A 27,168-nucleotide genomic window follows, 5' to 3' on the forward strand; every position below is an offset into this window, starting at 1 on the left:
CCAAACCAACGCTCGGATTCTCCTATTTTGTAGTCATATTTTTCTTGTTTACAGGCTACTTAAAACCGTTTTCTTTGACTCGTACTTTTGACCCTTGGCTACTTGCATTAAAGTCGTAAGTTCACAAGCAGCCAACTGGTGGCTGGATTTATACCTCCTTCATTGGCTTCTAAGAATAACCCATTGTTACGTCCATGTTAACAGGTAACTTGCATCCAAGGGCTAAGTGGAGGTACAGTCAACAGTTCATTTTTTACAGTTTTGCTGCAAAATCAAATCTATTCCAATTGGGATGATGACACAAATAATCGACAATTCAAAGGCACAAGCTCTTGAAAAACACACTTCAATCTAGCCCTGAAAATTGAGTTGTTTTACAATTTGCATTTTTTCAGTCAATTGCTATCCAAAATTAGAGGGATTTGAGCTAATAAAAAGTATGTCAATTGACTGATATCAAGTACCCAATAACGTAGTAATAATTATGATGCCGCAGTGTTTGCATCTGTACTTATCACTCAATGGTTAGTAAATCCTGTGCGCTGCAGTACAAAGCTCGCTGTGTGATCCATCACTATCATAGAGATATAGAGAGATGCCAACGCGCTGAGTTCGAAACTCAGTGTCGCATTAGAAATTCACACACACAAAGTAATAAAAATATTTGCTCATTATCCACTGCTGTATCAGGACTCAACGTTCGAATAATCTTTAGTACTACGCAAGCAATGTAAACTGTTTACATTATGACGTCGCTGCTGTCATCATTGCTGTCACGTGCAATGTGTTCTGTTTTTGGGCATATTGCTGCGACACCGGCCCCGCCCCCTTGTCACATCTCGCTTTAGTTTCTGTGATCTGGGATCACTATATTAGTAATCCCGACTCACGCGTTGATCCTTACTTGTGACACGTCAGCTTAAGACACAGGAATTGCCAAAAGCAAGGGTAATTTTCCCTATGACTGAGATTTGAAACGTATACAGTGTGTCCCGTAAAGAGCGTGCCAAACTAAAAGAATTGATAGACTAATGGATGGCCATATACAGATTTGTTTTTTAATTATCACCCTTTCTTGTTTTTTTTTCTCATGTTTTTTTCATCCTCCATTTTGAGCATTGCTGTGTGTACAAATGAGCAGATTGCTCTTATTCCTCTTCTTTTCATCTTGAAAAATATTTGCCTATTTAGAGTAGGCGCACACCGTTGATTTTTAGTTGGCCGATAGTTGTGCCCGATTTTAAATTGTATGAAGAATCGGCCAAATCGAATCGGCGTAGTGTGCGCACTCCCATACATGCCCATACTGATCAACTGCCCGACTAAACTATCGGCCGACGAAAAATCAACGGTGTGCGCCTACTCTTATACACAGACCAACAAGATTAAAATTTGATATTAAAAAAAACATGAAAAATACTCTTATCTCTGAACAATGGTGCATAAGCGACCGTAGTAAAAGTATGTATTGGTGATACATACTTTTACTAAGGCATTTTTTTAGATAGTCATCAATTAGTCTGTCATTAGTTTGGCATGCTCTTTACGGGTCACCTCTGTATACAAAGTGATACCTACGGTCGCTTAAATGCACCATTGTTGAATTGATGACGATGTTGCGCATTACGTAGATGGCCTAGTTTCTAAGTAGAGAGTCGAATCCTCAAGTAAAACTATGTCGATTCACTGGATCTTCTACGCTAAAACGATGTCATCTTTTCTGCATACAGCGCATTAGATAGGGATCTCAAGACTGTAATGGAAGAGTTAAAGCGTTTTTTTTCGTGGATGTGTATAAAACTTAATTGAATAAGTTCTTCTTATAATACAAAAAATTCACTGACATTATTTTCTGTAAGCTAAAAATTTACCCGGAAACCGCCTGAAAATGAAGCAATTCCGTGGCCGACTGTACATTGGACTACGCTATGCACACTTAGGTAGCATGATTATAACTGCCTCCCGCCTGTAGGGGGAGGGGAGAGCGATAAAATTATAATTCCAGTTTCATTTTGATGCTAAAACGGGCCCCCCAATTAAGACAGAGACAGAAAACATCAAAGTGGGTAAAGAATTATCCAGGCCAAGACAGGCGTTACGCCAACTAATAATATTTATGACGCCGTGTTGTCTGTGTATTAATGAGCTGGATTCGCGGGGAATTAGTAAGCGTAATGTTAATTAAAATACTTGTCTAGTTTCAGACAGTGTTACATTATGGCTGGGTTGCACCATCTTACTTTAACTTTGACAAACGTCAAAAATCTGTCAAACTCCATCAAAAAACACCTGTTATCGTTCTAGTTACTGTCAAAGTTAGGTGGTGCAACTCAGCCTCAGTCTTGCTGGGTTGCACCATCTTAATTTAACTTTAACAAACGTAATAAGTCTGTCAAAAAAATCCATACAAAAACATCGGTTATTCGGTTATTTTTATAGTTACGGTTAAAGTAAGTTCGTGCAACTAGCCTAAGACATACACATAAGATTCACAGAATATCTGACAGAACACCGTACTTTCATGCAGTCTGCCTTTAAGTTGTTTAACATGTAAAAGTTAAATAAAAAGTTAAAAGTTAAATATCCGTGATCTACAGTTGTAGTCACCATAGTAGGTATACTAGATTAAGCACTAAACTACATACCTTAACATTTTATGTAATAGAGTAACTAGATTATGCAACAAAAATGCCTACCAAGTACTTGACGCATCAATTTATTTTTAATAATCACTTATCTATAAAGAAAAACTTGGGAAGTACCCAATAATTACCTATTAGACTATGATTGCTGTCTGCTGTCTTAATAATAGGCAGTATTTAGGTACTTAATTAGCATTACACATATTATGCTCAGTGACTTATGTCTATAAGTATTTTCTGCTCTGTACTGTAATTATTTGAGTAATAAATAAAAAAAGTTCACCCTTCTAAGAGACAACCGTCTGTCCAGAACACAAATACAAATATCCCACTCGTCCCAAGTTACAAAAGTCAACTGCAATCAAAATAATCGCATCATTCCGTCCAATTTGCTAATCAAAAAAAGCGCAATAAAAATTTGTAAGCTACGCTCGTGATAATGCTCGCTTTGGCCCCGTTCTATGAGGGGGTTATTGAATTAAGACCCTTGGTTGGACCCTCAGTTGGGAGTGCGACACGCTGCTTTGAAACCGACCGACTATGATTCGGGACAATGCAGTCGAAGCTAATTAATTAGGCTAATTATTTTGTTTAAACATCGCAATTAGCGATGGTGTTATCTTGATGTAACACTATAGACAATCAATCAGCCGATGGACAAAGCAGCAGGGTATTTGATAGCATTTCTAATCAATTAATATAGTTTAGCTATGTTTATCTCTATTTGTCTCGACGATTTGGTTAGCGTTAATTAGATAGAGGTTAATATTGGAAATTGATAGACATAATTGTGCAATACTGCGTGAAAAGTAGGTAGAGCATACTATACTACTCACTTAATATTTAAAGTACAGAATGTTATCCTAACATACAGTAAGAACCATTCATGAAACTATTTATTTATTTATTTTAAACTTATATGCACATAAAACAGTTAGGATCAAACTGAAAATAAAGAAGGCGGTATAAAATTGATTTTAACTTAGATAAAATAAGATTACATACATAACATATTAAGAATAGATATGTTACTCATAATCGGCCAAAACCACTTTTGACTGAAAAAAATACTTACATTCCACCACTACCCTTAAATGTATGTTTTCCAAATTACTGCAGTAACATCATACTTATCAATTATCAATCTCAAAGCATGTAAGGGTATTCAAATGGGGGATTTGACCATAAAATTGCTGTCACGTGTCACGACCGAGTGCCTTGTGCCACGGCCGGGGTGGCTTATGGCACGGCAGGGTGGCTGGTGGCATCACAACGATGGGGCTGGCTTGACTGACCCGCGTTAGCTGTCTCTATTCCAATTAAACCGGGGTGCGGATTGCGACACAGATTAAGGGAGCCATTTTAATCATTTTCATAAATTAGTTACTACATTTGCACTTTGGCGTGTCCTTTGATAATTTAACTAAGTGCGTGTATATTTAATTGATACCAAGCGTTGTTTTTGACGATGGAGTCTACTTAAAACATTAAAACTATATTGAAAAATTCAACAATAACTCCTAAAAATTAGGACGGCAAGCTTTGGGATCGAGTCACGAGTGTTGTAGTAAGTTTGGAATTTTTATAATGGCACAATAATGCATCTTAATTCAAGCTTAAATTTTTTGTTTGTTTTGCTTTTCCATACCTGAACTAATTTACTATCTCAGTCAATGGCTTTCTTCAATCTTCTTAAGGCGATTAGAGTCCTCAATGACCTTGGGCGTTTGACCTTCACGCCGCGAGCAACACCCGCGTACCCCGCACCAAAAACTCCGATTTGACACCGATCAAAAATACACGGGCATAGGTAGATACAGAATAGAAGCTCTTTCTTCATAAATTACTGCCTATTATTTTAAACTTAAATTGATGAACCTTGATGTCGGTGTCATTTAACTCAGGCGTAAAGGTATTTAATAAAAATAACAAAATCCATGAACATTTTGTACGGGATAAAATTTTATTTTATTTTTCGTAAATTTTCTAATGCTTTTGTCGGTTCAGTCGTTCTCGAAATTTGAACAAACCCGACTTTATTACAAGCTTTTATTTAGCTTGCAATTTATGATGTATGTAGGTAATTACATAAATGTTTGTTCGGGTGGAATCTTGCAAGCTGAATTAGTTAGACCAACTTCCTGACGACAACTAGGCTAGATGACAAAATTTCAATTATTTGTCCGTCAGACAGATAATTAGAAAATATTAGACTCATATTTTTTATTTTCTTTCATAATTAAGTAATAACAGTGCTACATCGAGTTGAAATGGCGCGATACGCCACGCTTGAGTAGAAGTTTTACTCAAATGTGACGTCACGCGAGATTTCAACTCAATATAATACTGTAATTATTCGATTATGGAAAAAATTAAAAAATATGAGTCTAATATTTTCTAATTATCTGTCTGACGGACTAAATAGAATTTCGATTTCATTACCCAGTCATCATCCCTATTGGAACGCATTAGTACCTAGTATTGTCTATGGCCTAAAAAAGCAAATGTTTCTGCTTTTGTCTATTGTCATTCTCTCTGTGTCACTTATGAAGAATAAACTGAAAATGTATTTGTCTTTTTATTAGAAATCCTTCATCAATTGATTGAGTTAAAATTTCGGATATACATGTAATTCGGGTGACAATGCAATATTGTGATGACATGGAGCTGATCTGATGGTAGAGCTGGAATGCCAGTGGCCCCATAGCAACTCCGGGATTAAACGATTCAATCGAGTTTAGGGTCGTTTGATTTGTTTTTATTTATTATTATAGGTACCTAAATAATTTCATTACAATTTTCTAAAAATGCACAAAAACTTAAAAATCTTGAAAACGGTGATATTTTTACTGGGGTCAAAATTGGACGTTAGGGAGACCATGGCGAGGCCTATCGATGGTTGAAGGGTTATCCATTGTTTTTGGGACACCCTGTATAAGCAAGTACCTAATTAATGTTATGTAAGTACGCTACTTTGAAAATCATGAGTCTTCAATTCTCTAAGGTAAACTGCAGGGTCTGATGATGGAGCTGGAATGTGGCCATAAGAATAGGCTAGTTTCTTAAAAAAAGACTTGGTCCGTCAATTTTACATTATCAAAAAATATTGGACACAGGATATTTTTATTTGTCAATTAAACAAGTAATTACGAAGATATGATGCGATGAAATTCCGCGTGACGACACAAATCGCCACATTTTTAAGCATGCCTTGACGTCATGTGCCTCATCTTCTGAACTTTGGTGCGCTTCATCTCTTTAAATTTTCATAAGTTTAAAAATGTGAAAAATACATTTAGAGTTTGTTTTTGGTAAGTTCACCGACGGACTAATTCAAACTCTTGCTACTTTCTTGCTTTATCCACAAAACATCCCTATTCTTCGAAATTATTACGATCTACAAACGGAAAATCTCTGCTACTACGCCGCAGTAAATTCCCCATCATAAATAAAAAGATTTTTTTTAAAACAAGCTCTTGGTATGCTAATAATTTTGGTTTCATGACATGCTCTTAAAATTCATCACCTTATAAGAGGATTTCAGTTATTATCTGCGAAACTTTTTAATAATATAGGTACGTTTCATGGTTTGGTAATTTAGGGAAGTTTATTTGCACTTAACATTAAAATTATGGTATCAATGTACTGTGTACCTATGCACCTTCAGTGGCAACAACAAGGTCTACTGAGTACCTATAGTCTACTAAAGGCATGAAATAGATTAATTTCACTAAAAATTAAAACCAACTCCAAAACGACTCACCAAAAGGTAGGCTGCCACCGACTCCGAAAATGGCTAATTTTGTAATCAGTATCCAAATTTTTTAATAAGCTCTATAGAACAATTCAATACCACTTTATCTTAATTTTTTTTAATGTGACAGGAGGCAAACGAACAAACGGATCACCTGTTGGTAAATGATTACCGTCGCCCATAGACACCCGCAGACCCAGGGGTGTTACAGGTGTTATTTTTAATTGTGGTATTTTCGCGAAGAAACATATTGAAAATATAAATTGTTTTCTTCACGTAAATCGATTAAGTTACAGATTCTGACTAGCTCCTAATTTGGATACTGATTGCAAAGGCCTAGTAAATAAATAACGTAATAATTTTTCTACTTGCATTTATCTAGTGCAGTTGTTTTGGAGTCAATTATAGTTTTTTTACACTAATAGATTCTATTCAGGTAGAAAATAGCGTCTGAGCGCGTCATAATTCAATTGTATCATCTGACTGCACGTACTCTATGAACAATTCTGACATAAAATCTATTGTCGAACAAAAGCTGGGGTGCACCATCTTACTTCAACTTTAACAAGCGTCAAAAGTCTGTCTAACTCCATACAAAAAACACCGGTTATCGCCAAAGCTACGGTCAAAGTTAGGTCACGTCAGGTGGTACAACTCAGCCAAAGAAAAAATTCATTTTGATCGCTAATGTCAGTTTGCAGCGAGTGACACAACCTCCCCGTCTGAAGGCCAGCGGCCGACTGCCGCCCGCACCCCGCGAAGGCCCCCTCAACAGCAAAACGTTCGGAATTTATCAAAAGTAAAATTTATGAATGAAAGTAATGTTCGATTGAAAAACGCAACGTGTCATTTAAAGATTAAAGAATTCCTAATCTATTCGTGCAAAAATCTTTTAAATTAACATAGCCGTTTTGGAGGAGTAGGGAATTTAAGTAAAAAATCGATGTCCCGTATTTATTTTTTTAATCCAAAACAAAGAGACGTAGCGTCAAATGTAGTCCTTGAACTGTTGTATAACATATATTTTTTTCAACTATTTCTATCCAGCAGTAAAAGAGGAGTAGGCTTTACAAAATGCCCATTTGGCGCGGATTGAGGACTCTAATCGCCTTAATACATACTAATATTATAAAGCTGAAGAGTTTGTTTGTTTGTCTGCGCGCTGGTCTCAGGAACTACAATTCCGATTTGAATATAAAACTTTTTTGTTGGATAGCCCATTATCTAAGAAGGCTTAAGACTATAATATAACATCACCCTACAGCCAATAGGGGCGAAGTATAGAAACATGATGCAAAAACGGGAAATATTATTCAAACTATTTTCACGCGTACGAAGTCGCGGGCATAATAATATTAATAATGATCCCTCTTTTCAAACGTATAAATAAATAATAAATAAATAAATTCATTTATTGAAGTTACAAGTTTTATCATTACAGGGTTTGGTACAACTTCTTTTAAGTTTATAAAAACCTGTATTAGAAGTGTACCCTCTTCTCTGTGGTAATAATTACATAAAAAACTTGTACATAACCAAAGAAATCACTTAATAATACTAACTAAACTAATAGTAAACGTAAGTCTTAGGCTGAGTTGCACCACAGAACTTTGATCGTAACTATAACGATAACCGGTGTTTTTTGTATGGAGTTTGACACATTTTTGATTGTCAAAGTTAAAGTAATGGTGCAACCCAGCTTTAGTAACAATAAACAATTTTCTCCATCCCTATTGTAACACTACGCTAATGACGCGGGCGCGCTTTTCTCACGCTCAATTGCTCCTCTATGGGATTAGTCCGATTGACAGTAATTCACACTTACCGACGCGTGCGCAAGTTTTGTTTCAAGTGGGATCAAATGTCGGGGGACAAGGGGTGACGCATGACGGGGCTAAAAAATGGGACTGGATAGTGTGTCTTTTGTGCTAGTTCAACCTGTTTTGTGCTTTGCAATATACATATTGCATTCTTTCTTTTTGACTTGTATGATGGAAGGAAGATAATATAATTTTATAACTGAAATAACTACAACCTACATCAAAATAAGGACCGATTTTTTATTATAACTCCCAAATCATCGTATTTGTATTTGTATTTAATAATCTTTGGTGGAGGCCCATGTCCAGCAGTCAACATCATTTGGCTGAAACGAACGAATGGGTAGGTTTCCTAAGAAATCAATATCATTAATCAATATTAACTATGAGTTAATGCCTACGTCGCAAACTATTACCCTTGAGAAAAGTCTCGTGCTAGCCATGGCTCCTCCATAAGGAGGCCATAAAAGTCGGCGACCCATGAAATTATTGTAAAAAGTGTTAGTTAGGTATGTACTGATATACACCGCACCAGACTCGACATCTTTGCTGCTCTACAGTTTCTGTGTAGGCTAGATGACAAAATTTCAATCATTTGTCCGTCAGACAGATAATTAGAAAATAATAGATTTTTTATTTTCTTTCATAATTAAATAATAACAGTGCTACATCGAGTTGAAATGGCGCGTTACGTCACGCTTGAGTAGATTTTTTTACCTCACGCGAGATTTCAACTCAATATAATACTGTAATTATTCGATTATGAAAAAAATAAAAAACATGTGTCCAAATTTTTTTTATTATAAAATCTGTCTGACGGACTAAATAGAATTTCGATTTCATTACCCAGTCATCATCCCTATTGTAAGCTCTTAAAATGACGTAGTAGGTCATTTTGGTTAGGACAGTAAAGACTTACAACTTAATAACACTACCAAAGACGGTGCTTTGGAGCACACGTTAAGTCGTAAGCCTATTGAGCCAGTAACTACGTTTATAGCGAACACTAGTTTGAATATAGGGTTAGTACGGGTCTCGTAATCAGTAAAGGTGTTATTTGAATTCTCTGAGAATCCTTGCCGTACGTAAATTAATAACTCTCCTTTTATTTTTATAACCTATAAATCTAGGTAGGTAGTCTTATAACTTTGCTATTTTTTTATCGTTGGCATTTTACACTACGCTTCTAGTCCCAAACTAAGCAAAGCTTGTACTATGGGTACTAGACAACGGATTTATACACATACTTAAATACTTTCTTTTTGTAAATACATATATTGCACACATGTAACACCCAGACCCGTTACAGAAATTAAAATTCATCATTTCAATTTCTGCCCGGCCGGGAATCGAACCCGGGACCTCTCGGCATACACCAAACAACCAACAGTATAGCTGCGTGTCAGTTTTCAAACTCGTTCTACTTTCCCACTCCCTCTTCAGCTTGCACAGTCTATTTACCGCGTGAACGTATATCGCACGCAAAAGCCTGCTTTTACTCGTACGCTGTACTCCCGTTATGTAAATGTCTCTCGGAGCCCTCCTCCGTTAAGCCCGCCTAAAAAACTAGTACACGATCGATCGGGATAACGAACACGTCCGGGATAAACCTCTAACGTGTGTACCACCGGCAAATCGAAAAGAAACTATCACTTTAAAGTGGTCTCGGAGACTATAAAACTAGCTGTTTGGGAGTCAGCAGGCGAAGGAGGCATCTGTCCGTGCCGTAACGAGCGCGGGAGGGTCAGGCTCCTCATAAATAATGTAGGTTGATCCTCCAAAAACCGTCCGCAGCCTGAGCCATGACTATTTGATGCGCCGTATTGCGTCTAAGAATTAGCGGGTGGTTATTAAAAACGTTGTTACGGTTTGTTACGGTCTTGCTTGGGTAAGGATAGAGCTACACTGGTGGAAATTCGTCTTGGAGTGACAAATAGGGGAGCAACATCATTATGAGATACTTTGTATACTACTATTACTCAGTAAGTGCGAGTGGGTAGGTACCTAGTGCGAATGACATTAGAGTTAGAACCAGTAAACAACTAAAAACTAAAAGACGCTCAAAACTCGATTCAAATTCAAACAAATTGAATTTCAATATTGAAATCACAGGTTCTGATTCTCTATTCCTGGATATTCTATTATTACTATTATTATATTCAGGATATCTATTCCTGAGTGCTGTCATACCTTGAAGCCATTTCGTAATTAGAGCCTAGAAGGACAGATGCCGCTGTTCTGAACTAAAATACTGACCTGATAATTTTAGCATGGCCCTGCTGTCAATCTAAAGCGCAGTCGTAGCAACAAAAGCTCACATGAGCCAGAACGGTTTAGGAACACCTAAAATACTGATATATGTCGCTCTGCTCGATAGGATGAAGCTGGATGATTACTCAGCAAGTTTCCGACCAAGGGGACATATACAGGGTGTCGCAGAATGGGTGAATCAAACTGCTAGGGGAGGTAGCTCTACTAATGTATTATCCCTATAAATATGAAAAAAAATATAAAGCGTATAAGGACACAAAAAAAAATAGTTTGAAAAAGTGAAAATAAATCAGCTTTGCCTATATGGCTATAATTGCTGCGTTTGAAAAAAATGACTAGATTTCGAGTTTAGAGCACATTATTTAAAAAAAAATCCGAACTCAAAATTTTTTAGGGATAGTGCATTAAAGCCTGGTCCGTGAGCACGTAGAATTTTGTCCAATGACCCCAAGCTACCCATCCTTATCGCTCGCGCGTAATTATATTGCTGTCGCGACTGTGCGACGCGCGCCCGCAGTGAGTGTGCGATAAGGATGGGTAGCTTGGGGTCATTTGACAAAATTCTACGTGCTCACGGACCAGGCTTTAGTAGAGCTACCTCCGCTAGCAGTTTGATTCACCTATTCTGGGACACCCTGTGGGTACTTAACTATTCGTATAATATGTTTTGTGGAAACATTGTTGTTTCAATTATGTATTGAATACATATCTATGAGTGCATCTCTATTGTTGCGCCTTAGTCATAAGTTGACCCAATAAAATGTTAAACAACTTATAGTTTGACACAATAAAATGCTAGTCTGGATGAGTCTTCCGTTAGCAACAACCTAACCATTATAGTCCAACGATTTTGAAACGTCAAGTGGAAAAAATCAAAAACTAACAATTTCATTGTAAAAAACGGAAAGTAAAACATACTGCTGGTTTTCTATAACTTTTATTGATATTAGGTTTTTATTTGATAGAAATTAGCCCTAATTTTTTTTTGTACTCAATCAAGGGTTACTTAATGGGTATTTGTAACATTCAGGACTATAGATTGGCAATAAAAATCGGATTAAAATAAAAGGCACCTCATTCTGTTTTTAAAATCACGAATCACTTTGTCAAAACACGGATTAGAAGTAATATGTAGTTTAAATATAATAAATAAATATATATCCTTGGACCTTTTACACTGCGCCTCTAGTCCCAAACTAAGCAAAGCTTGTACCATGGGTACTAGACAACGGATTTGTATGAACATACTTAAATACTTTTTTTGTAAATACATAATATACACAGTAACACCCAGACCCGTCACAGAAATTAAAATTCATCATTTCAATTTCTGCCCGGCCGGGAATCGAACCCGGGACCTCTCGGCATAGTAGTCCGTTGATCCATTACACCAAACGGCCGACATAGTTTACGAAAGGTTTGATTAATATTTCACGTTTTAAACAATAAGTTTAAAAAATAAGAGCTTTTGAAAATTTTAGGACCAAATACAAATATTATTAAAAAAAACAGTCAAAACCTACAATAATTATCTCAGGTGCGACTAACGTCATTGTCTTAGCACACCCGATGCCGCAGCCTTGGCCTTGAGGCTACAGGCGTTAATATTACAGGCTATATCGATCCACTGAAGTGCACTCAATTAAACATAGTGCGAAATCATAATCCTCCTTAAGCTCTGCCGTTGTTGGCTATCCAGAACTGCAGAACTAACTGATATGAAGCCACGATAGCCGAGCGGTGAAGGGGTCGGACTGGCCGACTCGTGATCCGGGGAACGCGGGTTCGGTCCCCGCAGAATATTGCACTCTATTGTGGTGAGCTCACTCATGATACAAGCATATTTAGCTTAGTACTAGGGGCTTACGGGACTATTAGTAATTTGTGCAATAACATATTACTAATATTCTTTAAAAATTAAATTTAAAAAAACTACTAATAGGCACTTACTTAAATATGGAATATGCTAGGAATATTTCAATACTAAACAATATTTAGTATTAAAACATTACTAGTTAGTAAATGATGTATTGTCTTAAATAAAGTGATATAGATAAATTAGATCTAAAGAATAATTTGATTAGGAATTCCTAAAAATACAGATGTAAATTGATTTCGAAACTATTACAAAAGACTAAGGCTGAATCTTAGAAAGACTAAGCTGAGAAAGACCTTATTTTGACCGTAACAATAACAATAACCGGTGTTTTATGTATCGAGTTTGACAGATTTTTAACGTTTGACAAAGTTAAGGTAAGATGGTGCAACTCAACTACCTAACGACGTTTTCTTAGTGAAAATTGCGGCCTAACGTAATCGTAACTAACGCCACTGCACAATATTAGAGATTTCCAAAAATTTCGTGGAATACAGCTTCATTGGCTTCCGCCACGTAGCAGCGTCAGAAGTTCCAAAACATGGGTCGTAGCTCCATCTACATAAGGACTAGTATTGAATGGTGTTCAATGTGCACATTCACCGTTCCCCGGGGCAGGTTCGAGTAACTCGGACAAGTTTATCGAGTTAGACATATTGATATCGAATGCCGCACCATCGATATGAATGAAAAGTCTAACTAGAAATTTTGTTACATCCATAGAAATTAAAGGCTGTACGAAAATGTTTTGCTTAATTCCCTACTTAATTAGTGAATAGACCACACTGAAGGAGTAAAAAAATTGTTCAGTAACTAATTTTATAGTTTTGATTTATAAGATTATAGTTTTGATTTTAAAAGCATAATGGTATTATCATAGAGATACGTAGACGATTGCATGTGGCTGCTATAGCTAATGTAGAATAAGTAAATATAGGCTTTTACAGTATCTTTATATGAATTAATTTTGAGACGCAGGAAATGCAGCGCAGGGAATATTCGCTTAATATACTCGTATTATGACAACTAAAATTTAAAATATCAAGATATAACTCGTAAGCTTTAGAACTAATTAGAATGCAATTTCCACCATGTCTGCACGATAGCACATTAAAATAAATTGTGGTACCTTATTCAATTTTGCGACATAAATCTCTTAGCTGGCGTCTGTACCGTTTTTTATTGTATTAATACCAGCACTTTAACACCATAATCCAATTTATACTGTTCAAATAATATCAAAGTACAAACTCAAATATTAGAAACTAATGCTGCCGTGCTAGCAATATCAGCAGTAACTCCATTTTTTGGCAAAACTACAATGAGCTCCATCAGACGACCTGACAAACGTTTTTAGCAAAAAAATTGGGGTTACTGCTGATATCGCCAGTACAGCAGAATGAACTAGAATCCCGCGCTCATGTTTTATACGTAGAAATAAAATGCTTAAACTCATCAAGATATACTTTTGACTGCTCACCTGTGTTCTGCAGGGCGACCTCTTCGGCGGTCTCAACGATGGCCTGCTCAGCAGGGCGGAGGCCCTCGCAGTGGACATCAGCAAGCACCAGTCGGGCCCGCAGCCGGGACCCCCGCTGCCACAGCTCAAGCACGACATGGTGTACCACCACGGGGTCGGTGGACCCCCGCCTCACAACGCGCGGCCGCATCAGGTATTATTGTTTCTTTTAGGAAGGGCCGTGGCCCTACCCGTGTTCAGTGTACCTACCATGAGTTTACGTTAGGTGTGCTCGCTAGCGAGTACGTCAAAAATCTCTATGAAGATCTTGAAAGTAGCCGCTAGGGGCGCTGAACAATATGTCATACAATTAATGTAATTTGTTTTACGCAGTCGCTAGCGAGCACACCTAACGTAAACTCATGGTAAGCACACAGATGTAGGATTGTAGGCTACCGTTATGGCATCTGCGGGCACAAAGTTAGGCTGAGCTGCACAATCTTACTTTAACTTTGACAAACGCCAAAAATCTGTCAAACTATACAAAAAGCACCGGTTATTGTTACTGCTAAATGGTTAAAATAAGGTGGCGCAACTCAACCTTACGCCCGTATTCACAAACATTATTATGAGGTCTCACAGTGCGCGTGAACGCAGGGTGCAGGGAACCTGCAGGGTGACACACGAACCAATCACAGAGCTCTATTCAACGCTGTGCGTTCGATTTGATGCTTCACTTAAGCTAGCGTCGTTTGTGAATACGGGGGTCAGTGTCAATCAATCTCATGTTGTAATTTGTTACAATTTGTTACAAATACATTTTTGTATTTTTAGAACCTCTGTGTTATAAAATTAGTTCAATTATTCTTTTAAGAAAAGACTCTAGGTTCAAAAGCATTAGATCACACAGATTGGACTACCCGCAAAAAACAAGAAAGAAACCGACTTGTAACAACAATGCGTTGCAAAACCACCCAATCTTCAATCGGTAACTGTAAAATCGCGGCACACTTTCCAAACCCGCATTGCGTACCGATAAACTTAAAATATCGCTTTAAAATGGCCACCAGCGTCACTTCTCACCCCAAGCCGAACACCGATCATACCAATCGAGTTCTCTCTCTATAAAGATAAGGATTCCTCATAAAACTCTTGCTATCTTCGCCTCTAGGACTGTAAATAACAATAATAAAGTATATGCAATTTTCCATACCAGTTCTTCGGTATATCGAAATCTCTAATTCGAGGGTCGTCGGTCCTCTGGGAGGCAGGGGGCGATAAAATGTGAGGTAATGTTATGCACTATTCGATGTAACGGAGCTACCCTCCCGGAGAAGGCGGAGCGTTCCGTTTGCTTAGAAATTGGTTGTTTTGCAGTTTATTTGAAAAGGGAAAATACAATGACAATGGGACCGATGCAGGCACTTGTAATTTGTTTTGAGTCCCAATGTCACAATTTATATAATTATTTATTTACTAGGAAAATATGACACAAAAATACAGACAATATTTTTTCAATATATTCGAAGTAAAGAAAATGTATATTTCTCACTCGTATCTCTAATATTTGGGTCTATTTTATGGACTCGTTATTATAAACGCTACGCGTTACGCGTTATTAAAAAGCTATTTAAAATAATAGATATGATTTGCTTGTAGGCCCTGAATTATTCACGTGCCAAATGTTGTTTACAGTTATATTAGGGATTAAGTAGTTGTTGTAAGTTGTTTTCGTCCTATTCGTTTGAGTGTCACTCACGGACTTTAATGTCATTTTACAATCAGAATAACCTTACTTAGTTTATTTTCATCGAGGACCAGCCCCCGCAAATCTTTTTATGAACGAAATAGTAAACAAAATAAATATTCTTTAAGATAAGTAATTTGATTTGATTGGAATTCGATTGCTTTTCTTACTATGATTCTGCTTCAAGGACCCCTTTATAAATGGTTATTACAGACTCTTTATGCTTTCTATTAAGTCTTACTTATTATAGGCTGATTATACAGTGTGGAAACGGTAAGTGATCTCACTTGATTGCTTCTTAACTATACAAGATATCGAAAAACTGGTTACTGAAATACTGATCCTGAAAGTGCTACACGAGCTCTATCAAACGTCAATAATAGGTTACAGAATAAACTGGATCTATCAGAAAATTCAATGTTCTTTTTTTCTCTATTTCTTTTACTTTCGCAAGTAAAAGACTTAAAGCCACCCGTTTTCAAAACTTCAGTAGTTTTCGTTTGTTTACATTTCTGTCTGGAGTATTATGGAATGTGTCCTCTCTCTCTCACTCTATATGCTACCATTACAAATACGAGCGAGAAAGACTGATTGAGCTGAAAATACAGAATTCGTATCTTGTGGATTAGGTTTGAGTTTACTTAGCATTCCTGGTTCTCTAGTACGGATGATGGCACATCGAAGTTTATATATTGTGGCATGATCTGTTGTTGTTAAGAGCTATTTTGCGACCAAATCGTAAAGTATATAGATATACCTATAAGAGCACTGAAGCAAAGGCTTTTGATATGGACACAGGCACATCGCTACTATACTATAGATTGTAATTGAACTTGCTCTTTATGAGAATATTTTAATCGCGCCCTGAACTAAGAAGTACTTACTTACCTAATAGTTTACAATATCGGTAAGTTGCTAATAATGGTTGGTATAATAGCAAGAACTGGTGGGGGCCTAGTTCCTATCGTCTTTGACACTGGTGATGATGATGAAGCTTGATTGAATATCAACTTGCCGATAACAGTAACAAACAAAGAAACTTATTGACACTACAAAATCTTATTCGAGTATAGCCCCCAAATTGAGCTCTATTTATAGTCTTCGCATAAAAAGTCACCGCCGTGGCATATCGTAAAACGGGGCCTTCCAATTTGCCCCTTTCTGAGTTGCCCTTTCCTGAGTTACCCCAGCCTGGGGTCCGTAATGTGTGCTTTATAGCCCACGGAACCAAAAAGCGCGCGTTTGGGGTCCCGTGGATGTCTCTAATCTGTAAATATAGTGAGACCAGTATGCTGGGGACTGTTTTTGATTTGATTAAGTTTTTTTTATTGTTGTGACGGTCGGTATTCAGGTGGGTGGGAGTGATGTTGAAGGTTTATTTGATATTTGAATGTAGTTTGATCGGTTTTTTATCGGTTTTGTGGACTTTTTTATTCACGTTCGACATTCGAGTACGGTTAACGGTTTCGATTTGGTGTCTGCTCTTTTATTTTTAGATTACTTAGTTTGTTATTTTTAATTGAGTCATAGTTAAATTTCGATCTCTTGATTTTATCTGATAACACTTCCATTGGTAGTGGAAATCATTACTGTATTCATTACGAAGTGCAAGACTTTCTGTGACAAGTTAAAATCCTTTAGTCTTTATAATCTAACGAAGTCTCTTATAAAGAACTAGTATAAATATAGGTTCTTTCTTCGGGACCCAAATAAAGGCAGCATTTTAACACCGTCGAAAGATTTCAGCAGACCTCTTAGAGCTGCCGACTCCTCACGAAGATTGATCGACAGACATTACGAACATTGTCGCGAAAAATGGAATTTTCCTGTGAACGTGACGGTTCCTGAGATTTTTTTTATATTTTCCAGACAGAAGGTGTCAAGCGGTGATTAGTGTTGGCTGAACTTAAATTTTTTTGGCTGAAAGTGTCCTCGTAGTACTCGTAGTAGACTTGACCTTACAAGCCAATTAAAAATTATACATTCAGTGATAATAATTTTATGGATAGCAATCATTTGGGTTAATTAGCATGACTTCACTATTTAATTTTAGCTTTTAAAATTACTAAATATTGCCATGTTGATGTTAAGTAAAAGTTTTCATCCCGTCTTCTAGTTTTCATGACGATTTTCAAATAGGATATCACAGATAATTTATTTTAATGGAGTTTAAACCAGTTTGGACGTGTATAAGTGCCTTGGATAGGGTATATTCAATAAACTATTTGTTTTCATTTGAGTCATTTTACACTTTCATGGCGCTAATCCACCAAAAATTTTCACGGCGTATTCTCCGCTAGGGTTCTCATATTTAGCGGAATGAAAAGTAACAATACCTTCTGACATTAATCATCTAGGGGAGCAAACTTTTCCGAACTCTGTTACAGCTACCCTAATATTAATTGTAGCGTAATCGCTCCATAACCGGTTATTATGTTACACTCCACATTTTAATAGATACTTCCAATTTATTTAGTGTATGTGGAATTCCCAACTTTTTATGTTGGGTTTTTTGTAGTTATTTCACTGTGGTATTTGTTTTAAATTAATGTCATTGATAGGTCATGTTTAATATCTAGAATGGTCGAAAAATGAACGTTGAAGATTGTGAATAAATGTCCTACACGAGTTTTAAAAATAGATGGACAATTAGGGAAGAGGCCGCGTACCGGAAAACGCAGCGTGGGACGTCCAGCCACAAGGTGGACCGACGACCTGATAAAGGTAGCAGGAAGGCGCTGGATGCAGGCTGCTACCAACCGTGGGATGTGGAAGTCATTGGGGGAGGCCTATGTTCAGCAGTGGACGTCCTGTGGCTGGAATGATGATGATGATGATGATAATGGACAATAAGGCAGCGGACAAGGGGTAGGCTGATGAGTAAAATTAGTCAGTAAGATAAGCATGTACGTGTAAGTAGGTCCCTGAACCAGTGACAAGAAACAGATAAGGGGGGGGGGGGGGGGATGCTGTAGAGACTAGAGATGTAGATACGATAAGTAACACAACACTGCAGAAGTGACCAACAGTGAAATCGTTACAAAAACGTTTGAAATGTTGTACCTGCCCTGCTCGCTTTTTATTTATTTATTTGTAATAGGTATACAAACAGTTTACAGTCTAGGCTTCATTGTAAAGAAAAATTGTTAATTACATACTCGACCGTAAGCCAAAATTAGTATACACAGCATGATAAATTAAATTACAAGTACTATCCAAAAATAAATACAGTTCACAACTCTAACAGTACAGCTTTAAATATAACCCTTGAAAAAGAGTAATGCCGAAGAGACTGAGTTTTTTGCACTACTTCTTTTCAGCACTAGCTCACTTATTGAACACTTACCGAAGCAGTGGTATGGTTAAAATTACACTGGACATAATATACAGGGTGTTAGGTAAATGGGTATATGAGCCGACAGTAGCTCATGATAACATGGGCATATAAATGGTATGGTGAACTCAGAAAATTGATATCTCTATTTTAATTATTTTAATTTTCATACAAATCAGATTTTATACAATTTATTTTGTATGAAAACCAAAAAAAATTAAATTATGATATCAAATTTTTGACTTCACCATACCATTTATATGCATATGTTAACATGGGCTAGTGTCGGCTCATATACCCATTTACCTAACACCCTGTATAGCTTAAAAGCAGAAAATAACTAACTTTTACAACCTTATGACTTTTAAAGGGGTTACAGGGCTTCAAAGTAGCTACTTGTTACACGCTAATTGGGTTCAAAAAGCGCTTTCGTTGTTTACAATTCTTTATCCCCACCGATTGTCGACATTAGGCACAACTGTTGTCGCAGTTTTGAGCCGGCGCGTCCCCAGCGACGCGACAATTGTGGAAACTAGAAAAAATGCTCATATGCCCACCTCCCATGGGAGGGTATCGTGCCCTTTCCATTTGAGGGCACCATGCGTTTGCTCTGTTTGGGACGGATCTTTAAAACATAATTTTCTAAAAATCTTTATTTTTAGAGAGAACCATTCGATCATTATTGTGAAAGATCCTTAGCACTTGTTGTAAACTATTTTATGAGATGTAGCATCAACTTTTTAACCTTATATCGGATTACAGCTTTAGATAAAGGTAACAAAATGGCTCTAAATCAACAAAAAGTTTATACTGTCTGTGCAAAGGTTTACCTATGCTGTCGAACCAATGAAACGACCTTTGTACCACAAGTCCTTCGGCTAACAATACACAAGCGATTAAACTGTGTCAATTTGTAAAACAAAAAAACTGTCTTTCATACTTTTGAAACTAATGCTTTGAGCGAACAATGAACAAAAGCTTTCGTTTTCCATTTTATCCGGGCTTTCCCGATTAATTGGGCACCCTACTCCCAGCTCATGTTTAACTTGCACTGTTTATTTTTAAGGTCGATATTTTCGTAATGGGTCGGCAAGGGAATATTTCCCTTTGAAGACGACACTCTGCCAGGACGGTCCCATTTAGCACTCTGTGTAAGGCTGCTTACGCTTAGTAGTATTTTCTATTAGCTGTAGTGCAGCTTAAATTACACAAAGATATATCATTTTAGAGTGAATAGAGACTTACTGAAACTTAGTGAAACTTAACTTAGTGAAATTCGCGTTAATATCTCAAGCTAATTAGTAATCTTACAACTAAAGTTTGTGTGGATGTCTGGATGTCATGATGTCTGGATGTTTGTTACTCTTTCACGCAAAAAGTACAGAACGGATTTTGATGAAACTTTACAGTATTATTGTTTATAACCCAGAATAACATATAGGCTATAATTTATTTCGATCTATGACAAACTAAATTTCACGCGGGTGAAGCCGCGGGCAAAAGCTAGTTGATACTATGAAAATCAAATGTCGCAAAGTTAAGTGGATGCATTAGTACACAGTTGATTCATACGAGTACAATGGGTATGTCATGTATTAATGTAACTAGTTTGATGGTGAACAATGTAGTTATTAAACAATTAGTTGAGATTGAATACTAGAAAACCATAAAATTCACAGAATATTCGTTTTTTAATGTTAGGTAGGTATAAAAGGTATACAAGGTGCTCACTGCTTACCTCAATTTTCAAAAATCAACAATGATATTGTTGAACTAGTAAACTTAACATTCATGTTAGTGTCACTGAATGTAGATTAATAAATAAACTTTACTATGATGTATACTAGGTATTGAAAAGTAAAAAATAAGCTATCATTTCTAGGCCAAAAGCTACGTCAGTTTCCTAGATTCCTGAAATGATTCAGATACTTACGTAGATATCTGCCATACTTCGAGTAAGCTATCTAACAAATAAAAGTGGAAAGGTTTCAAACAGGCTATCCAGGGACTTTATCAGGGACTGAATTTGGACCACAAGATCCTAAGTTTGAGACAATTGGTTTTGGTTTTTTCACATTTTTCTGAACAGTATTTTCACCCTGTATTATCTTTGGTGCATTGCGACATGTGCCCGCAGCACCTCGTTGTTGTAATGCATAAATGTTTATTTTGGATGATTCGTGCATAATTACGAAGGTATACCTACTTCTTACTTAAATAGTATGCTAAAAGCCTATGAGTAGGAAGGTAGTAGGTGCAGTTCTGTTGAGTTCATAAATATATTGTTAGCCTTTTAACTTCAATACTTAGAATGTTATTGTTTAAATTTTATACATATTTTTGCATGCCATACTCTGGTGAAACGTGTGATCCTACTATAATCTAATTTACCATCTTACTTACATGTACCACTTTCAAGCGAAATTAATGATTTGATTTGATTTGAAAAAATACAAACATTAATAAAGTGTAATCATGTAAACTGTTCAATAACATGTTGGACATTAATATCGGTAAGAAATTGCATTATGCTCTAAAAACTCCTTCAAATCTCTTCATTGTAATATCTAAAATCATTACCAAAACCTTGATTCTTATCTTTCAAAATCCGTTATCCACTCATACTTCAAACACCCTAAAACACCGTCAGTACACAGCAATAACTTAATGGAAGTGCTGCGAGATTATCATAAGTACATTAAGCATGAGCACCGAATAATTTTGTCGGGTACCTAGTAGTCGAACATCATTGCGAGGCGTATCGCATGCGTGTCATAGGGACCCATCAAAACGCATCGAGGGGAGCGTGGGGCCATGAAAGTAGAGGACAGATCGCCGTTGCACATTAAAAATAAATAAAAAATAAAATTGTTTATTTCTGTAAATCATTTACAATAAAGTTACCGGGGTCTCCCATAAAGTAATCTTAAGATACTTGTGTTGGGAGTACCTCGCTCTTTCACCTTAGTTACAAATTAAAGGACAATGACCAAAAATGTATGGAGTGTGGTCCAAATGTCCACCACTAACGAGACCTATGTAGTAAAATAGTCTACTAAATACTGATTCATTATAACCAAACCGCAATCAAAAATATGCTGTCAGTAAAAAGTTATGACTGAATGAAAAGTATGGTTTTTACCTTTTCATCCGAAAAATGTTCTTGATATCATTCTATCCATTGCACATTTTGGACTAATCTACACATGTTATGTCATGTCGCATGTGGCGCGGGGTTATAGATGAACTTTATTAAATATTATACTAGCTGTGCCTACGACTTTGTACGCGTGAGAATTGTTAGAATAATGTTTCCCATTTTTACAACATTTGTCTTTACTGCTCCGCCCCTATTGGTTGTTGGGTGATGTTATTTATCTTAAAACCATCCTTGATAAATGGGCTAACAGAAAGAATTTTTAAAATCGGACCAGTAGTTTCTGAGATTAGCGCGTAAACTACTACATTTGTTCAAACAGTCATAACTTTTTACTGACAGCTTATTTTTTTTTCGTCCCATACTGAAAGTTAATCTCTGTTTAATGGACTATAAGCCAATATAGGTCTCATTGATGGTGGACATTTGGACCACTTTTGGTCATTGTCCTTTACGTAATAAACTTGCTAGTAACATTGTACATTTATATTTTTTTATTAATTGGGGTACAGCAACATTATTACTAATCATGGCATAAACAGAATACATCGAAAAAAAGATAAAAAATGATTAATGTACTCCGATTGTAGATGAACACAACATTCACAAACAACTCTACTGAAATAGGATTTGCGTTAAAATTTTTGTTTGTAGAATTTTAATTAAAAAAAGCGTGGAAAAAGAATTCAATTTCTATACAAAAAGTAACAAAAGTAAAATAAACTGATATTTTGTTGTCCGGCCTTCTTTAAACTTACTCTCAATATAAAATGTATTTTTATTCACATTTGCTATTGTTTATTACAGTAAGTACAGAAATATCTACATTTAGTACTGGAAGTAGAAATTACAAAACAATTAACAACATTATTTGTGTTGAACATTTTAATCTAAAATAAGTTTAGTCACCATTCCGCCTTAATAAGGTATTCAATAGAAATGGTAACAACCAACAGTCACATTAAAAAATCATTCAACCTTATAAATATTTTATGTACGTACTATTAAGTACAGGGGCCTTCGTCGCTTGCACGCTTATTAATAATAGATGAAAAAATACTAGATAACAATCTGTAATTTCTAGTTTAAATATCGCTAGTTTCGTGGCCTTTAGTCCCTATAAATTCGGCCACTTGTCCCAATCATAACGTTGTGATACAAATCACTATTAACGGAATATAATTTATTTAATATCCACTTGCAATCGCGTATACCTACACTCGGCCAGTGATGTGACAGTTAATGTGTTTTTTGAAGTTATCGATTAATTTCAATTAAATAAATTGGTATTTGAAAATGTCAGTAGAAAATATTAACAATGTTTTTTGTGGTTTTACGATAAAGGTTTTTTAAGGCTTAACGCAATAATGCTTTCAATTGTGTGTGTTGAAAATGGAGTTATTAATGACAAGTCTATTATACCAAACGGCAAGTAATTGATGATTTTTAAAACCGCTAGCGAGACAGTTTTAATGCAAGCTAAAATTATGCCGTATAATAACGAGTAACTGATATTTAAATGTAAATCATATTCGTAGAATTTTTTTTTTAAGTTTTAAGCCGGCAATATGTGCCCATTAATGTAAAGATGTGTAATATCCAACCTTTATTTTAATTTTTTTACTAACAAAACAAAGTTAATAATTACAAAACATATTTCTATCGATATCGAGTATCGACACTCCAAATCTGGCATCACTAGCAAATGACACGAGGGGAGGTTCGTCCCCTTATTATTACACAATGACACACAGCGCCCCTGCACAAATTGTAGTGTATTATCGGGGATCTCCTACACACCTGAGTTCAATATTTGCGGTTTCTCTCCACTCGAAAAGGGTTGGAATTAATTTTGGTGTAATATTGTTTTGTTGATTTAGGTAGTTTTAATAGTGAAAGTTTAACAGCTTTAACACTATCACATTTTGCGAGAAAATTCATAATTGTTTCTTCAATAGTCAATTCATTTGTCTCTTCTAGTGGAAAAAATAATTTAATACGAGCTCAATAAAACTCAAATAAACCTGTGATAAACTTCCATATTACTAAGAAATAATAAAACCAAACTCATGATACGGTCAGAAAAAGATGCTGAGCTATCGTTTGTTTTGAACCTCATTTTTGTTTAAACTCGGTTTCAACAAGAAAAACTTTGGCTCTAACTAACGTAGGCTCTACTAACACTAGTAACAATAGTAAGTAATTTTGTAACAAAATATATTTTTTATCATCTTGTGATTGTTCTTAGGCGAGTTGTTTTCCCATTTTATAAAAAGTTATTTTTTTATGATGAAATTAAGAAATTCGCAACTTAAGACGATCGTCTTGTATGTACATTAATAGAGTAAGTATTTTGCACTAAGCCAAATTGGCCCAACCTCTCGCGTGACCATCGTCCCACTATATTTTCATATGCTTTAAAAATAGTGGTAGAGTCCAAGGAACGCAACGTTTCGTGCTAGACATGGTTGTAATTGTGAAATATTGCTCCCTTGGCCCCCGTCCTGGAGCGACGTGCATTAGCTCATGGACCTTAACGTGAAGCAGTAAAGTCGGGAATCGCGTGACACATTGCGCTGGCCTCAGCTCACTCCAGCTATATAAATATACCACTCTAAGTCCTAGCACAAAAGTCCAGTTTGGCTCAGCCACGAACACGGAACCCTTGGAGAGAAATTGTCAGAGGAAGACTTACGAGTCGTTTAGAAAGCTAGTGAGATATATTACGGCGGCCGACTGTCAATTGTTTTGGTTAAGGCTTATTTATGAAAATAATGCGCGACGAGAAGTAAATAATTAGCTTTGAAACACCAAACAATAAAAACTTAATTTACTTCTACATGGTGCTTCCTGCGTTTCTTGATTTCACTTTAAAACGCGCACGAATGAAGCTTTCGGTAAACGCGAAAATAATAACGTTAATTAATTAAGCAGGAAAATTGTTTATGCACGAACGTCGAACGCCGCGGCCGTTGCAATGAAATGGAATAACACGAACCATTAAAATGATCCAATACACTCTAAACCGGATCTTGTTTTATTTTGCAATAGGTTTGATTTCATCTGGACCCGTCGGTACTAGTGATAAAATATTCACCAGCTGTCAAGCCAAATTAGAGCAACAGTAATCAATAGTTTAAGTGCACTCTCATTCCGGCACAAAGCGGCATATTGGCGCTGCACTCGCGACGCCCCATCAGCACAAGTGTTTGCGCACATAAAACACGCTGCAAATCTACACACATTGTTTAAGTTTCATACTCCGCCATTGTGCGCGCCGACACAATGAACGCCCGATTTAGCATGAATGCGCCGGCTAATTCCCGGCCCGCCCGCCCTTGCCAACCTTTTCAATCAACTAGCATTCGACAGTACGATAAAACGAATTACAAAGTCTTTCTTCTCGCAGATGGGCCACCACGGGATGGAGGGGCTGGACATGCTGGACCCGCTGACGTCGTCGTCGATGACGACGCTGGCGCCGATGGGCGAGGCCGCGCCGCCGCACCACCAGCTGCACGGGTACGGCATGAACCACGTCATGAACCACCACCACCACGCCGGCGCGCTGGCGCACCCGCCCGCGCACCTGGCGCACCCCGCCGCCGCGCTGCACCCAGACACCGACACCGACCCGCGCGAGCTCGAGGCCTTCGCCGAGCGCTTCAAGCAGCGCCGCATCAAGCTCGGCGTCACGCAGGCCGACGTCGGCAAGGCGCTCGCCAACCTCAAGCTGCCCGGCGTCGGCGCGCTCTCCCAGAGCACCATCTGCCGCTTCGAGAGCCTCACGCTCAGCCACAACAACATGATCGCGCTCAAGCCCATCCTGCAGGCCTGGCTGGAGGAGGCCGAGGCGCAGGCCAAGAACAAGCGGCGCGACCCCGACGCGCCCAGCGTGCTGCCCGCCGGCGAGAAGAAGCGCAAGCGCACCTCCATCGCCGCGCCCGAGAAGCGCAGCCTCGAGGCCTACTTCGCCGTGCAGCCGCGGCCGTCCGGCGAGAAGATCACGGCGATCGCGGAGAAGCTCGACCTCAAAAAGAACGTCGTGCGGGTGTGGTTCTGCAACCAGAGGCAGAAACAGAAGCGCATGAAGTTCGCGGCGCAGCACTGACCGGCGGGCGGCGGCGCGGCGCTGCTGTACCCGGGCGCCGGGTACGGCTACTGAGCCCGCCCGCCGCCGCCGGCGCCGCCCGGCGCCCCCGGCCCGGCACGCGCCTCTACCGTGAACAATAATACAGATCTCATCTCGATCTCAACCCTTCAAGCTCCTTCGAACGCAACCTAGTGACTAGTGTAGATATTGTACATGAACCGATTTTCATTTCTTTGTACACTTGTACGATGACTTCTCATATATTTTTCGAGACACAGGGTATATAATTGATTATATACATATCATTACAAAATAGAAGTCGCTTCGTTTACACACAGTTTCTTTCCGACGCCGTGTTTTGAGGTTTCCGGAGCATCGAAATTATGTACGAGAAAAAATTGAAATTCAGGATTTTTAAGAGAATGTGCCTTGCAAATATCAATATTCTGTGTTTAATGTTAGTAACTTCATCGCTGCGAGTCGCAGGTGTGGTCGGAGCGGGCGGCGCGCGCGGCTCTCCCGTTCGCCGACTGTGGCTCGTTTGGGCTCGGTTTTGAGGTATGTGATCCCAAAAAACAGTACATCTTATCTTTAAATTAAATAAGTTAAGTATAAAATGAATACATAATAAGTTTTATAAGTAAGTTAAGTTGTAAAAATTATGTATTGGACTTAAATTTGTCACTGTGGAACAGTTTCTTAAAAAAATCTGTTTTGTAACAGAATATGCCATATTCACAAATATTTTTTGCACGATACTAAAAAAATGATTTCTCAAGAGCGAAGAGCTTTCCTTACATAGTTATAGTAAGTATGTGAATGAAATCTAATGAATGTTATGAAAGAATTGGACACGGTTGTTGGATACTTCAGTGGATGCAACTTCAGAATCGAGCCTTTTGCCAGGTGGGCGCGTTCTTCACTGCCGCGCACGCCGCCGCCCGCCATATTGTCGTATTTATTGTATTTATAAATTTGTTAAACGTTTTGTTCTCAATTAACTGTACAAAATATC

At 37.5% G+C, this 27,168-nt stretch overlaps 1 protein-coding gene across 3 annotated transcripts in view; it reads left to right on the forward strand.

Moving 5' to 3' along the window:
• Nucleotides 1-26,171, forward strand: part of LOC135086713 (inhibitory POU protein) — an 86,046-nt gene extending 59,875 nt beyond the window's left edge. For 2 of the 3 annotated variants that reach the window (XM_063981491.1, XM_063981493.1), the window contains 2 exons: nt 13,857-14,036; nt 25,455-26,171. In XM_063981491.1, the coding sequence (XP_063837561.1) occupies nt 13,857-14,036; nt 25,455-26,171 (897 nt within the window). The remainder of the gene's footprint in view (nt 1-13,856; nt 14,037-25,454) is intronic. The other variant, XM_063981492.1, reaches the window with a different exon arrangement.
• Nucleotides 26,172-27,168: the final 997 nt, after the last annotated feature.

This window comes from Ostrinia nubilalis, chromosome Z, assembly GCF_963855985.1.
Source record: "Ostrinia nubilalis chromosome Z, ilOstNubi1.1, whole genome shotgun sequence".
In the NCBI taxonomy this organism is placed as follows: domain Eukaryota; kingdom Metazoa; phylum Arthropoda; class Insecta; order Lepidoptera; family Crambidae; genus Ostrinia; species Ostrinia nubilalis.